The 14,714-nt window shown below is 47.6% G+C and overlaps 1 protein-coding gene across 1 annotated transcript in view; it reads right to left on the bottom strand.

Moving 5' to 3' along the window:
• Positions 1-10,427: 10,427 nt before the first annotated feature.
• The window catches only part of Piwil4 (piwi like RNA-mediated gene silencing 4), a 36,733-nt gene continuing 32,446 nt past the window's right edge, over positions 10,428-14,714 (bottom strand). The window contains exons 17-21 of the mRNA XM_051200071.1: positions 14,445-14,515; positions 13,136-13,289; positions 11,836-11,964; positions 11,197-11,344; positions 10,428-10,544 (exon numbers count right to left, since the gene is read on the bottom strand). Coding sequence (XP_051056028.1) covers positions 10,428-10,544; positions 11,197-11,344; positions 11,836-11,964; positions 13,136-13,289; positions 14,445-14,515 — 619 coding nt within the window. The remainder of the gene's footprint in view (positions 10,545-11,196; positions 11,345-11,835; positions 11,965-13,135; positions 13,290-14,444; positions 14,516-14,714) is intronic.

Genomic DNA, 14,714 nt, shown 5'->3' with positions numbered 1-14,714 from the left:
GAGAAGGACATGAGGGAGCAGGAAGGTCGAGCTGGGAGAAGAGAAAAGGAGAGTAAGAAAAGAGATACCTTAATAGAGGGAACCGATAGGGCTTAATGAGAAATCTGGCACTAGGGAAATCTCCAGGAGTCCACAAGGATGACTCCAACTAGGAATCTAAGCAATAGTGGAGAAGCTCCCTTAAATGTCCTTCCCTGATAATGAGATTGATGACTACCTTATATGCCATCCTAGGGCCCTCATCCCGTAGCTGATGGAAGCAGAAGCAGACACCCACAGCTAAACACTGAGCTGAACTCCTGGAATCCAGTTGCAGAGAGGGAGGAGTGATGAGCAAAGGGGTCAAGACCAGGCTGGAGAAACCCGCAGAGACAGCTGACCTTAACAAGGGGGAGATCATGGACCCCAGTCTGACAGCTGGGGAACCAGCACAAGACCGAACCAGGACCCCCTGAACGTGGATGTCAGGAGGTGTGGGTAGTCTATGAGGCCTCTGGTAGTGGAACAGTATTTATCCCTGGTGTACAGATGGACTTTGGGAGCCCATTCCTTATGGAGGGATACTCTCTCAGCCGAGACACACGGGGGAGGGCCTAGGTCCTGCTCCAAATGATGTGACAGACTTTGATGATGCCAACATGGGAAGCCTCACCCTCCCTGAGGAGTGGATGGGGGAGTGGGGGGTTAATGGAGGGAATGGGAGGATGGGAGGGAGAGGGAACTGGGATTGGTATGTAAAATAAGACTGTTTTTATACTAAATAAAAATGTATTTTAAAAATGCTTACAAATCATTTGCTTTGTTTACTTAGGCATTTGATTATTTTCAGTGAGAATTTTTCCCACACTATGTAAATATTGACTTGTAAGAATAGAATTGGATGCATTTATGATTCATCTATAGAAAATATTAGTTCTGTAAGGATGCCTAGGCTTTATAATAGACCACCATACCAAGAACAAATTATCAGGTCTCCCTCCTCACCCTCTCTCTCTCTCTCTCTCTCTCTCTCTCTCTCTCTCTCTCTCTCCTCATTTCTGTTTTTGTATTTCAGAGACAGAGTCTTATGTAGCTTAAGCTGACCTCAAACTTCCCATGTAGCTAAGGCTGGCCTTGAACTCCGGATCTTTTTCCTGTTTCCAAACGTTGGGACTGTAGGCCTGTGTCCCACACCAGCTTCTTGCTCCTACCTTGAATGGAAAAGCCACTATTATATACATTGTAATGCATTAATGCATTACACCATATAGGAGTTTTTAGATGCTTTTTGTGAGGCCAAGACTTTTAAGGTTTTCTTGCTTCGGTGTTTGTTACTCTGTTAAAATACAAGCTGAGGGCTGCTCAGTGCCCACAGCTGTCATCCATGAACTGTGCCTTTTAATCTGTTACTTGATAAATAACATAGCTTTTTTTAGATAGCTAAGTCTTGTAAGCATTCCTGGGGGAAATCAAGCTTGGCCTTATTTTTAAAATGTTTCCTCTGTACTAATCTGGATTTGCAAAGATTTCAGATTGGTTGCATAGATGTCTCTAGATGGGGTGGCATATCCTGTCCCTGACTAGCTTGGGAACGAGGTTATATTGTCTCATAAAATGATCGAAATGGCTTTGTCCTCGGCTATTATCTGGAACAATGTGTATAAGACAGGATGATCTGTTCCTGAATGCAACAATGTTTCCTGCCGCTCTCTTTGGAGGAAGACGCTTTTGGTGGCCAGCGAAGCTTCTTGTTCTTTTTCTGCAGATTGAATACACCAAATGCCAGCTTCTCCTCTAAGCTGCATCGTTCCCCAACTGATATTTACTTAATCAATACGGCCGTCTCTGGGGCAGTGCAATTATACCATTTTCCATACGAGGAGAGACGATCGCAGTGCTCGTCCAGCTCACTGTGAAAGGCAGAGCCACAATCGAACCCAGCCAGTCTGCATTCCAACCGCAGAGCTTACTTGTGTGCCTAACCTCACACTATAGTGATTTTTTTTTCCTTTGTCAATTCACATACTTAAAAACTATAGCGATGTTTCAAATTTCAGAAAGATAAGTAAACGTGTTGCACGTATGTGGGTGAGGGGCGGGGATGGCACGCAAGGGGGGGGGCAGAGATAACTCTTTGGGGGGTTAGGCTTCGGGTCAGGTCTTCAGGCTTGTGTGGCAAGCACCTCTGCCTGCTGAGCCATCTTACCTGCCCAGACAGAGACTGCTTTTTAAATTCCCCAGGCTAAGCGGACGAAGCATTTGAGGTTGGGGGGTGACTGGGAGACAAATGGAGGAAATGTAACGCACTGAGCTGAGTCAGCAGAACTACGCGCTATGCTTGCACCGTATTTGGAAGTTTCCACAAGGGAACGTAAACCAACGTGAAAGAATGGGACTTTTTTTCATGTTTTTGATGGATTTTAAAATTCGATTCTTTTCGGTAGAATATGACTATTCTCTAATTTTTTACTTTGGGTTTTCAAAATGGTTACCCCCCCCCCCATTAATGCTTAGCTAAGGGCAGCGGGAGTTCATGCTTGCCTAGCGTGCCAGACGCCCCAAGTTTAGTTTCCAGTATTGCCATGAGAAAACAGCTTAGTTAAAGAACATTCGATTTTACTTTTTAATACACATATTTAAGGCCACAAACTTCCCTGTAAATATCAAATTTGCTCTTACAAGCCTTCCAGCTTATAGCACCTCTTTTGATTTTAAAGTGAAAGACCCCAAGAGACCCCAAGAGTTTGGAGCTTGTCAGGGGGAAGGCCCTTGCCCCCAAGGGACGAGACCAGACCACTGGATGCAAGTGCAAGAGGTTATTTATTGTTTACTCAGGTACCTATGGATGCTTCAGTCTTTCGGGGGACTGAGCGTGCCGAGGTTAAAACTCAGGCAGTTTATATAGGGTTGGGGTGGCAAGAAGCAGGCTTACAGAAGCAGAAGCATGGTTACAGGGATTTCATTGTTTCATTTAAATGTAGCAGTTGTAGTTAACCAAGGACAGTTGGTTATTCGGGTTGGGCACAAAGAATACAAAGAATTCAGTTATGACTATCTCAGCATACTGGACACTGTCCTGCTGACCTTGCTTTGGTCCAAGCTGCAGACCACAGATATCTGGTTGGCGTTGGATGAGAGCAGCACCTGGTTCCCTCCTGTACTTTTCTCATAACTTAACCTTGGCAAATTAGCAAGAGCGGCTCAAACAGGCAATAAGCATAGTGGGGGTCTTTCAAAAGAAATTTCCAGTATGGTGGGTTTTTAAAGCCACATACTGCCTAGGGCTGTCTCCACAGATGTCTTATAATAACATTTATTTGAAAATAGTGGAGATTGACTTTGAGTGTCTCGTTAAATCACATTTTGCAACTGCTTTAAAAATTATCTCTATAGGGCCGGTGAGATGGCTCAGTGAGTAAAAGCACTTGCTGCCAAGCCCGAGTTCAATCCCCAGGACTGGCACGGAGGAAAGAGAGAACCAGCTCCCACAAGTTGTCTTTTTACCTTCCAAAACATGCACATACAATAAGGAGCATCAATCAAAGTATGCTTGTCATACATCTGCATGTCATTTATGTTTTAGGTTTGGTGTTTTGTTGGGTGGTTTTTGTTTTTGTTTTTGTTTGTTTGTTGGCATAGCGTCTCCCACTGATCCAGTCTGTCCTTAAACCCTTCATTCTCCTGCCTCGGCTTCTCAGCACTGGGATTAGAAGCATGCACCACAGAGCTCAGCACGTCTATCTTTTTAGTCTTTAAGGAGCTCACGTTAAAGCTTCCTTGCTTTGCAGTGAAGTAAGGGAATATTAAGCCTGTCTCTGTAACACCTTGAGTCTTACGTTGACATTTCAGGCCACTGTCATGCATGTGTGCTTGTCCGTAATTGTCACATCCTTTTTAGAGCCTTTTTCTGTTTGCTATTTTTAGAAATATATGGTATCCTTACTTTCAGATTTTGCTTTAATTTGATATTAATAAACTTATTTCAGCTACTAATGCATAGCACGTGTTTCCTTATGTTTTTATTTATTTTTCTGTGTGTGAGTCTATGCTTGTATGAGTTCGTATGTACCGCATAAATGCAGGAGCCAGCAGAGACCAGAAGGAGGCATCAGATCCCAGGGAACTGGAGTTCCAGGCAGTTGTGTATTACCGTGCAGGGGCTGGAAAGCAATCCAGGTCCTCTGCAGCAGCGGGCCTCTGCCTCACTGTGACTTAGACACATCCGATGTGTCCCATAGAGGTGGTACATAGCTCAGTTCTTTAGGTACAGTCTCATAGTCCTGGTAACAGCTAGCTAACTTTTAAATGCTGCCTTAATGATGTCCTTCAGTGTCTTTTTCCTACCTTACATGGAATTTTCTACTTGCCCTCATTTTCCTCCCTCCTTTACTCCTTTTCTGGCCTCTACTAAAATAAGTCAAACATTAGCCTAAATCTGTCTCAGCACTTCGAGTTCCTGTGCAACAAACTACAGCCTACTTTTTTGCAACATAGCAGACTTTCAGCCCGTCACAGACAGCTGAACTTCAGCCTATCACAGACAGAACTGATCAGGGTCAATAAGTTAAATAGCCAGCTGGGTGGTATCACTGTTGTATTTGCCCGCCAGGGTGAGCCGCTAAAGGGAGGCCTTGCAACGTAAGCATGTAACGAAAGGTGTTCCCTCTTTTTCCCTCCCACTGAGTCCAGCTATAAAATCTTCCTGTACAAGATGGCCTTAGGAGCCAGCCGGCGGTGACACAGGCCTTTAAGCCCCAGCACTCAGGAGGCAGAAGCAGTCAGGTTGCTGTGAGTTCAAGGCCAGCTCTGGTCTACAGAGTGAGTTCCAGTTCAGGCTCCAAAAGTACACAGAGGAACCCTGTCTTGAAAAACAGAAACAAAACAAACAACAAACAAAGGTTATCACGGGGTCTGGAGAGAGCACACTTGAGTGTTGGTCACTCTTGCTCGGGACCTTGATTCAATTCCCTGCACAGCTCGAACTGTCCACGCCTCTTCTGGCTTCCTGGGGTGACGGACTTGCATGGATGTGCATGCAGGAAAACACTCATACACAATCACAACTTTATCTTCTCATCAAGCACAGCATTGCTATCTCTAGCCTCCTTCCTAACACCACTGATTTGCAGTCAATGCAATTGAGGTTTACCAGTGACTTTGCTCAGCCTGTTTCTTTCAGTGGGCTTATCTTCTATTTTGCATGCTTTAGGAGACCTGTTTTAAACTGTTCGTTCTTGAAAGACGAGTTGGCGTCTCACAGAATACTAGCTTCTGAACCATTTCTCTTTGGATTTTAATCTACTTACCCCTTTTCACAGCACAGCATGTGGCTGCTTCTCTGTAGGCATCACAAGCCTGTGTCTTTCCTGAAATCTTGACAGTTTCCTCCTCCACACTTGGGACTATGCAGTCTGAGGACAAGTCTCTAGGTGCACGAGGACCTTGTGCTGGGTTGAGAAGGCCCCTGGGAGGCTGGTGTGTTTGGGTGCTTGGTCTCCAGCTGGGGAAACTAGGAGGGATTAAGAGGTATGGCCCTGTTGGAGGAGGCTTTGAGACAGTAAGCCGATCAAACACCGTTCTTAGTAAGTTGCCCTGGTCATGGTGCCAAACCATGGTACTAGGAAGGAAAGCAAAGACAAACTTCGTTTCCTTTTTCTACGACTGTGCATGGCAACTACAGGCATCATCTCTGGGACTTGTCCCTGCCTCCTCCCCACTCTCTGAGGTTTCCGTGGAGTGTGGTGTCTGAGTGGCACTGTCTCTGCACTGCACTCCTATTTATTATTCTTTAAGTTTTAGTTCAGTTTTCATAAACTCAGGAGGATTTGTGACCATTTGAATGTGGAAACTTGAAATGCGTGTAGTTTAAAAAGCATCATAACACTCGAAAGCGCACAGCGAATTGAAAACAGTTATGGTGTGTATAATGGTTTCACAGATGTTGGCTTTGAAGAAGAAACAAAACCATAAATGACTTATAAGCATTTTCAATTTACTTTTACTTACTAATCCAAGAAATTTAAATACAAACATGAAAGTAATGCCACCACCAACAAAAGGAATTCTTTTTGATTTGGTAGAATAAGTAAATTTTACTATAGCGCCACCCTGAGAACACAATACCAGAGACATTTTGGAGAGAAATTGGCAATGGGTATTAACAGCTTTAGTATTAGAAATTTTGGGGGAGTTGGAGAGACGGCTCAGCAGTTAAGAGCACTGGCTGCTCTTCCAGAGGACCTGGGTTCAATTCCCGGCCCCCAGGTAGAGGCTCACCACTGTCTGTGACTCCAGGAGACCCAGGTCCTTCTCCTGGCCTCTGTGGCATGGCACTCAGATAGCACACATGTGGGTAAAACAATTTGTACATAAATAATATTAATAATGAAGATTACGTTTTTAAGTATTAGCACTTTTTGACTCAGCAACTTTTCTTGCAGAAACCTAACCTCAGGAAGCTACCCCAAAACACATGGGGAGAAAAACTATATGGCGTGTTTTCATGGCAGGAAACAATTTAAAATACAATTAAGACAGGGAACTGATGGGAGATGTCATTCTGTAAATATGTTTCTCCTGTTGGTTAATGAATAAAGCACTGTTGGCCAATAGGAAAGCAAGATAGGCGGGACTAGGAGACAAGGAGGAGAGAGGAAGGAGTAGGGAGGAGATTCAAGATGGAGGATGGAGAGAGAGGAATGCCAGCCCCTCTCTCTGGTAAGATAAGACCACATGGAAATACTTAGATTAATAGAAATGGGTTAATAATTAAGACAGAGCTAGCCAATAAGAAATACTAGTAACTGGCCAACAGCATTTATATTTAATACAGCGTCTCTGTGTGTTATTTGGGGCTGGCGTGGCGGTGGGACCTGACTGGCAGGAAAAACATACTCATAACAGGGAAAGGTATCTGTTACATCTACACAGTGACCTATTACTCACTGAAACAAACATGACTGCAGAAAATTTGTAATGAAATAGAAAAGTACACATACTATAACCTCATGTGGAAAATAAAGTTTACAAAACTACATGTACAATTCAGCTGAAGGACAAAAATGAACATGCCCAAGCGTTGACCCTGTTTACCTCCGGCTGGTGCCGATACTGGTAACTTTTTCCTACATTTTTGTGTTTTCCACATATTTTATAGTGCACATCTATAATTTTCACAATTCAAAATTAATGGTTACACAAAACAAAAACCATCATTTCATTACACAGTACACAGGTTTTTATCTTCTCTTTCATTTTATTTATCTCTTTATCCTTTCTTCATTGGAAATGTCTTCCCTTCATCCTTCCAGCAGCAACTGCTGGGTTATTCTTGGCCAGTACGCACTGGGTCAAATGGAGTGCCAAGCTCAGGTTAGCATAAGCTACGAAACCCTAATGTTTGACAAAAAAACCTCAGGGCCTTACTGGAGCTGGGTGCATGCGTCCACGCTCTTCCCATATGGCAGCTTTAATGAGAAGCTAATGAATGAAGGCAATAGGCATCAGGTGAGCCCAGGCAACATACTGGAATGTGGTATTTTAAATATTAAACCTGGCATTGAAACCATTTGGACATCCAGTCTTCCTCCATGATCTCCGAAATCACTGTGTGTGTGTGTGTGTGTGTGTGTGTGTGTGTGTGTGTGTGTGTATGTGTGTGTGTATTTGGGGGTGGGGAAACACGTTGTTAAGTAGTAGAATGCTTGCCTAACACATTTGAGATCCTGGATTCAACCCCAATACTAAAGGAACAGCAACAAAAAGCTGTTTCTGTGGTAAGTTCTATCTCCCATCGTGCAGTTCGCTTCTCCTCATGGTGTAGACAGGATAAGGGAATCCCAGAAGAGAAGAGAAACCTACACATTGCCTGGCCTGTTGGAATCTGAAATCAAAGGAAGATTTCTGAATCGCATGCTACAGACTCTGCTCAAAGAGCAGTGTGCGTGCGCCCTCTGGTGGATCCCGGCAGAAAGGCACCCTTGGCAGGAGCTATAGAGCCAAAGTGCTATGGGCAGATTAACGCAGGGCATCTGGTTAGGCGGGACCTCCGATCACCTTTGCTAGTTCATTTTTGTCAGCTTGACACTAACTACAATCCCCTGGGAATCAGAAGCCTCGGTTAAGGAATCCGATTGGCCTGTGGGACATTTTTGTGATTGGTTGATATGACAGACCAGCCCACTGTGGGCAGCGCCAACCCTGGGCAGTGGTCCAGCCTGCATGAAAAGAGAGGAGGAGGCCCGGAGAACAAGCCGCAAGCAGTGTGCCCAGACAAGGTTAATTAGCACACCTGAGGCCCTAAGGTCTGCTGACCCTAATAGCAGACCATCCGGCCCCCACGGGTCACGTACTCAATGGACAGAGGGTCCCACCCCCTCCCTAAGCTTGTGAGTTTGCCTTTAAAAACACCTGGGCCCAGGGGAGGGGGCTTCTCCCTAGCCTGTGTGCTGGAGGAGCCCGTTTGCGCAAACGTTTCCTGTTCATTAAAGCCTCTTGAGTTTTGCAGCAACTGGACTGGACATTGAGTTCTTGGGGTATCGACCGAACCTGGAAGACTCCTCATTCTGAGGGTCTTACAACATGACACCTCTCATACAAAGTACTCCCGCCATGCACTGGGGGGAGGGGGGTCACCTTCCATTTTACAGTGCGCTTCATCAAGGCGGGAGTGTTTTGGCTCCTCTCTCAGGTTTCATCAAACAACCATGAGGACAATTCCATCTGCACAGCCTGCAGTCTCCTTAGCTCTGGTGCTCAGGAGACTGTTGATTTTATCAGGGTTATAGCCTCACGGTACGTGAAGGTGAAGCCTGCTGCTGGTCTGAACAGAGCTCCCCAACGCGGGCAGAATGGTTTTGGCCATGGTTTTGGCCGAGTGTGATAGGGCACACCTCAGGAGGCTGAGGCAGGGGCACCCCTGTAAGTCTCAGGCCAGCCAGGGTCACACCGCAAGAGCTGGTCTCAAGATGGGGGGGGGGGGGGCAAAGAGAACAAAGAAGGGACTTCCAGTGCCCTGAGGGCCTGCTGCCTGCTGCCATCTGCTGCCTGGCCCCTCCTCCGCCACCTGCCTCTCCCTACCGCAGCCCCGCAGCCTTCAGTCTGCACACTCCTCCAGAGACACTCCACTACAGAGCAGTTATCAGAACTGGGGGGTGGGGAGTGGTGGTGGGAAGGGGGGACCCCAGCAGCGCAGGGGTGAGTGCTGGTAAAGGGGAAGCCAGCACCAAATGGCCAAATACTGTCACAGGACACATGGCTTAGCACTCAACAAAGTGGAAGCCATGATGCCCTTGGATAAAGCTGGTTTGGAGCTGGGCAGTGGTGGCGCACACCTTTAATCCCAGCCAGAGGCCTGTGGATCTCTGAGTTCGAGACCAGCCTGGTCTATAGATGAAGTTCCAGGAGAGCCAGGGCTGTTACAAGGAGAAACCCTGGGGGAGGTGCCTGGGGCAGATCTGATGCAGGCACTGTGGTGGAATTCTAATTAGGCCCAGGATTGTGTCCTTGGGAAACTGTCTGTGAAGGGGAGGGAAGGGCTGGGTGGCGGCTGCAGAGGAAAATGTTTCTTTTTGAGGACATAGGAGAAATGTTTATAATGTTAGTGGGTCGGTGAGGAACAAGGATAATAGTGAAGGGCTGCAGGGGAGGCTCTGGGGCAGAGGCATAGAGTCTTCCACTACGGGGCTATTAGGAACAGCCAGGGAGGCCAAGTCCATGGGCACGTGCAGCTTGTATGCAGGTGGGTGTGGCTGCCCGTCCTCGGGCCTCCGCCTTCCCTGAGTGGGAAGGACACCGCTGCTGGACCAATCATGTCCAGGAGTCCAGGACCAGTGCTGAACCCTGCTTCAGAGAGAGCAGTGACTGACAGACAGGCCCAGGGGGCGTGTCTGTGATACAGCTACTTAAACTCCACAGTTTGTGTCACTCAACTTCAAGTAACAATAAACACATACGCGATGCTCATGTTTTCTTTATTTTGTAATAATTACTTAAGCCATTCTACAAAATGCTCTATATTTAGAAAAACTCTGATAACCTCAGGAAGGAAGTTAAATCCCACCTACCCACCATCAAAAGACCAAGCAAACATTAGAACCTAATTAACTGGTGATTCATCCTAAATGCCACAGTGAAAATTCACTCGAGCATTTGCTTTTTTAAAAAAATTCAACAATAAACAAGGACAAAGTCAAATGACATAGTTGTATGAAAAAAGCCATAGGAAAACCAATTGCTTTGGTGTTTTGTTATTTTTTCATGGTGGGGGGGGGCATAGATTTGTTCTGAACTGTGTCTGCTAACTTAAAAAGAAAAAAAAAACTTGGCTACTCAATACTTAAAATGAGTCTCTTTAGGCAGCAAGAGCCTTGAGCTTTAGGCAGATTTGTACAAAACATGGCAGCCGCTCTCTCGGACATCTCCATCGAGCCGCGCTACTGGCTCAGCTGTCATAGATAGAAGAGATTACTGGCTAATTCCAAACTTGGCTCCTTATGAATGCTCTGTGCCACCAGGAAGGTCAACTTGTGTGCATACTGGCATGGTGCAGGGACACTGATTAAGCCCTGGGGAGGAAAAGAAGCGATAGCATTGCAGAGATAAACTTGCTTGTCCTTCAAAGTGATTTTTAGAGTTTTGTTTTGTTTTTATTTTTTTCACCTACTGGTTACTTACAGATAGAATGTGTGCTAGATGGATAATAATTAAACTCAACCAACAGAGGGCAGCCAAGCCCACTGGAAATTTAAGCTCACTGGCAAGATGGGCCGGAGGGGGGTCTGCCTCACTAGGCGGGAGCTGGGAGGATGGTGTACAGACACACTCAGCTTCCTGTTGTCCCATGCTCTAGAGGGGCTCAGAGCAAGCTTGGGCCTTGAGCTCTTGCCTAACACACAGGCATAGAGGCCCAGGACTCAGCCTCACCAGGCACCGTGGTGCTGGCTTCATGTTGCTCACTTGTAGCATGAGAGGGACACAAGGGCTATCCCCAGCCTTGCCTGAGGGAATGAGTGCCATAAAGTCCCATGGAGACTGAGCCGGGGCCGTGGACACCCTAGCTACTGATTTGTTTCTTTGACAGAGTGGGCTCCTCCTACTATGGATTCGGGTGCCCACTCCTCCCTGTGAGCCAGGAGTAGGAGGAAAAGGACCCGGCAAGTCCCAGCCGCTAACTAATCTTTAGTGTCTCCCTTGTTTGGGTGAACAGTTGTCACTCACCGGCCAGTTGTAGTAGAGATGGCACAGTTTGAATGTCAGTCTCTGCATGTGGTCAGGCTTCAAGCCATTGTCATCGTAGATGACGTTGTAGTGGGTGGGACTAACGGTCCCCCGGTTAGCAGTCTGGCTCACCAAGTAGAAGTCGTACCTGCACGGAAACAGGGAGGGGTGGAGAAAGGGGTCACGAAGCAAGGCCACACGCCACACGGGAGCAGCACACGCTGTGCGCTTGTTAAAAGCCAGTCTCTGGGGGCCGGGAGAGTCCTCAGAGGAGCACTTGCCGGGAAAACGAGCCCAGCCAGGGATCCTTCAGCATCCCTGTAAATACAAACCAGCCTAGGCGTGGCTGTGTGCCTGTCATGCATCTCAGCCCTGAGGACACAGGCACCGCCCAGCCAAACCCTGGCTTCCACACGAGCACACACACACACACACACACAGACCCACACACGTGTGCAAGCGCTCACACACACAGACCCACACACGTGTGCAGGCGCTCACACACACAGACCCACACATGTGTGCAGGCGTATGCACACAGACCCACATGTGTGCAGGTGCTCACACACACAGACCCACACACGTGTGCAGGCGCGTGCACACGCACACACACACACAGAGTTTCCCAGAGACACTTGCCACTCAGCGCGTGTTGCTTCAGAATCCACGACAGTGCCGGGCGGGGGGTTCTGCACAGTGTGGCCCGTCTCGGAGAAGAAGCGGAGCAGGCATCTCTTCCTGACCACAACCACTGACAGTCTGCTGCTGCTGCAACGGAGAAAGGAGGCCAGGGAGGCGCTGAGGCCCAGCCAGCCTGTCAGCCTGGTTTGTTACTGTCTGGTCAGTTTGTAAGAGGAATACACAGAAACGCATTCCAAAAACGCTGCAAAACAGAGGGAAAACCACCCAGGAACCTCATGCTCCAGTCAGGCACACAGTTATTTCAGCTGGGATCTATTCGGATTTGTAGCAAAAGTCAACGGGGTGGCTTCGGGTGCCCTTTCTTTCCCTGGGGGGGGGGGGACGAAGGGCTCACACGCTTGCCTAGCACTCTTGCTGATATTGTGAAGCAGGGTCTCACTACGTTGCCCGGGCTGGGCCTGAGGCCGGGGCCATCCGTCCAGACTTTCAGCTGAGTCTTAAGGACAGGTGATTCTCACAGAATTATCCCTACAGGGGATGGTCACCCGATTTCCATCCCCATGACGTCATTTTTAATCTTCCAGCTGTGACACAGTCCAGGCGGACAGATGTCCCCCTACCAGTTTAGCTACAGCTGCCAAGTAGCGCTGTGAGTACGCTGCTGGCCTTCCCATCCCATCTCTGCACAAGTGACAGCCCGCCGCCAAGGCCGTTCCTCTGTGGCCGGTGACTGTGGGCTTTGGTTGACTGTGATGGCACTGTGTCCAGACACAGATCTGCACTGCCTGGGAACAATGACTTTTAAGGCACCCATTTGAGGGCATTGCCCTTGCTCTTTACTATTCTAGGATTTCCCTTGCATCTGCCCCTCCAAAAAGTCAGTGAAGGAAACCGCCCATGGCAGCGCTGGATCTAGAACGTAACCAGGGCACTGCATGATCAAGCTCTTGCTTCTGCCTGCAGAGAGGCTCCCTCACGCCTACTCCTGACACCAGTGCACTGGTGGATGCATCCAGCACACGTGTGTATTGATTTCAGACTCAGATTCAGCATCTTTGATATCCTGACCCCTGCAAGCTCTTGGAAACACTCTGCCAGCTGCCTTACTCAAGCCCCCCAAACCTTACACTATCAGGGTATTAATATTAGACCACGTGAACTATACACTAGTCTCAGGAAAATCTACCCAATTGGGTATGACACACAAACACAAAACTTCACTGCCTAAAAATTAAAGCCATGTCCACAAACCACACACATTCGGGATTGCAAGTGCACGTTACAGGGGACAGAGTACCTGGTACCCGGGCCGCACTCAGACACACTGCTCAGCAGCTGGGGGACTTCATATTCCAAAACTGTCTTCAGCTGCCCATTCCCCACACCATCTCGGTATATGATTATCCTCGAGGGCAAATCATGGTTGTGCTTATACCATTTGTTGAGAGCACCTGGGGAGTGCGAAGTTAATGAGAAAACAGTCATCAGTCTAGAGCTACCACAAATAACATCCCGTTTAAAGAAACACAGCAAAATGGCAAGACTTAGTCTGCAGTGATAAAATGGCTAACCAGCACTATTCCTTCACCTCTGCTGCTTGAGCAATCACAAGGGTTTCTGTGGCATAATATGCTCTTAAATTTAACATATTTCTTTATCCAAATCGGAAATTTAAGTGACAGATTAAAATTCATGCAGTAGTCAAATGCCTAAAGCCAAATTAGCACTAATTCAACTTGAAGTCTTTGAATGTGCTCGGGACAGACTGGATGTGTTTGTATCTTTTTCTCCCCTAATGAGAACTAAAATGAAAACACAAGGTGGTCAGTCTTTCAGTTTTTCAAAGCAGCTCCTTGCACAGAGTCTAACTGTCACAGATGGGATGGTGCCTGCAACATTTCCACCCACTCTGTCTATAAACTGCTCGGCGTCGGCGTGGGCACCAGACGGAGTCCCTCCCTGAGGGAGGCTTTCACTAGGAATGGCTAAAACATTGGCCAGGTTTTTAAATGGGGAGAAAGTAATAGGATTCGATAATTCCTGTTTGTGTGTATATTGCATAATTTATTTCAGGAGCATTTACTGCCTAGAAAGTAGGTTTGGTTTGACAGAAGACAATCATATTTCCAAGAGCAAGCCCAACTAAGATCATGGAGTTCACACAAAACACATCCCAAGCCCAAACCCCAGATAAGAACAGGGCCGATTTGCATATGGATCACGTGATACAGCCCAAAGTGGCTGGGGCTGGGAAGAGGACACAGCCCCTGGTTTCCTGCCCTACCCCTCATCTTCCTGTGCTTCCCACCCTCAGGGTGAAGGAAGGGCTGGTCTCCAGTGCTGCCCTGCCATCCCTGTTTCTCCAGTGCAGGCTTCCGTGGCCTCCATCTGCTTGCCAGGGAGCACACTCAGCAACATAAGCAATACAGGCTCTGTTAGCCCATCAGTCAGCACATGGGGGAGGTGGGGAGGGGGAGGGAGGGGGAGGGTGGGAGAGGGAGGGAGGGGAGAAGAGAGGGAGCATCCCCCAACTGGAGGAGAACTGCCAGGTGCCCGTGGATGTGGGGTATGAAGGAGCAGTCCCCAGAGCCCACCCCATCAGATACCAGTCAAGCAGACTTTTAGGCAGTCTGCGATATCGGCTGCCGTTCTCTGAAGCACACACCGGGAAAACCATCTGAAATAAACAAAACGCAAAAGGGAAACATAATTTTTAGATCCTGTTATAAACACATCCTTTAAGTTAGAGACAGACAACAACCGAAAAGCCAGGGCTCCTAACTGTGTGTGCGTGCCTGTGTGTGAGCGCGTGTGTCTCTGTGCGTGTGTGTGTATGCATGTCTGTATTCCTGTGTGTGCGCACACGTGTGTTCACG

This window comes from Phodopus roborovskii, unplaced genomic scaffold, assembly GCF_943737965.1.
Source record: "Phodopus roborovskii unplaced genomic scaffold, PHOROB, whole genome shotgun sequence".
Lineage (NCBI taxonomy): Eukaryota > Metazoa > Chordata > Mammalia > Rodentia > Cricetidae > Phodopus > Phodopus roborovskii.
Note: the sequence above shows the minus strand (reverse complement) of the source record. Positions and strands in the feature narration are given on the sequence as shown.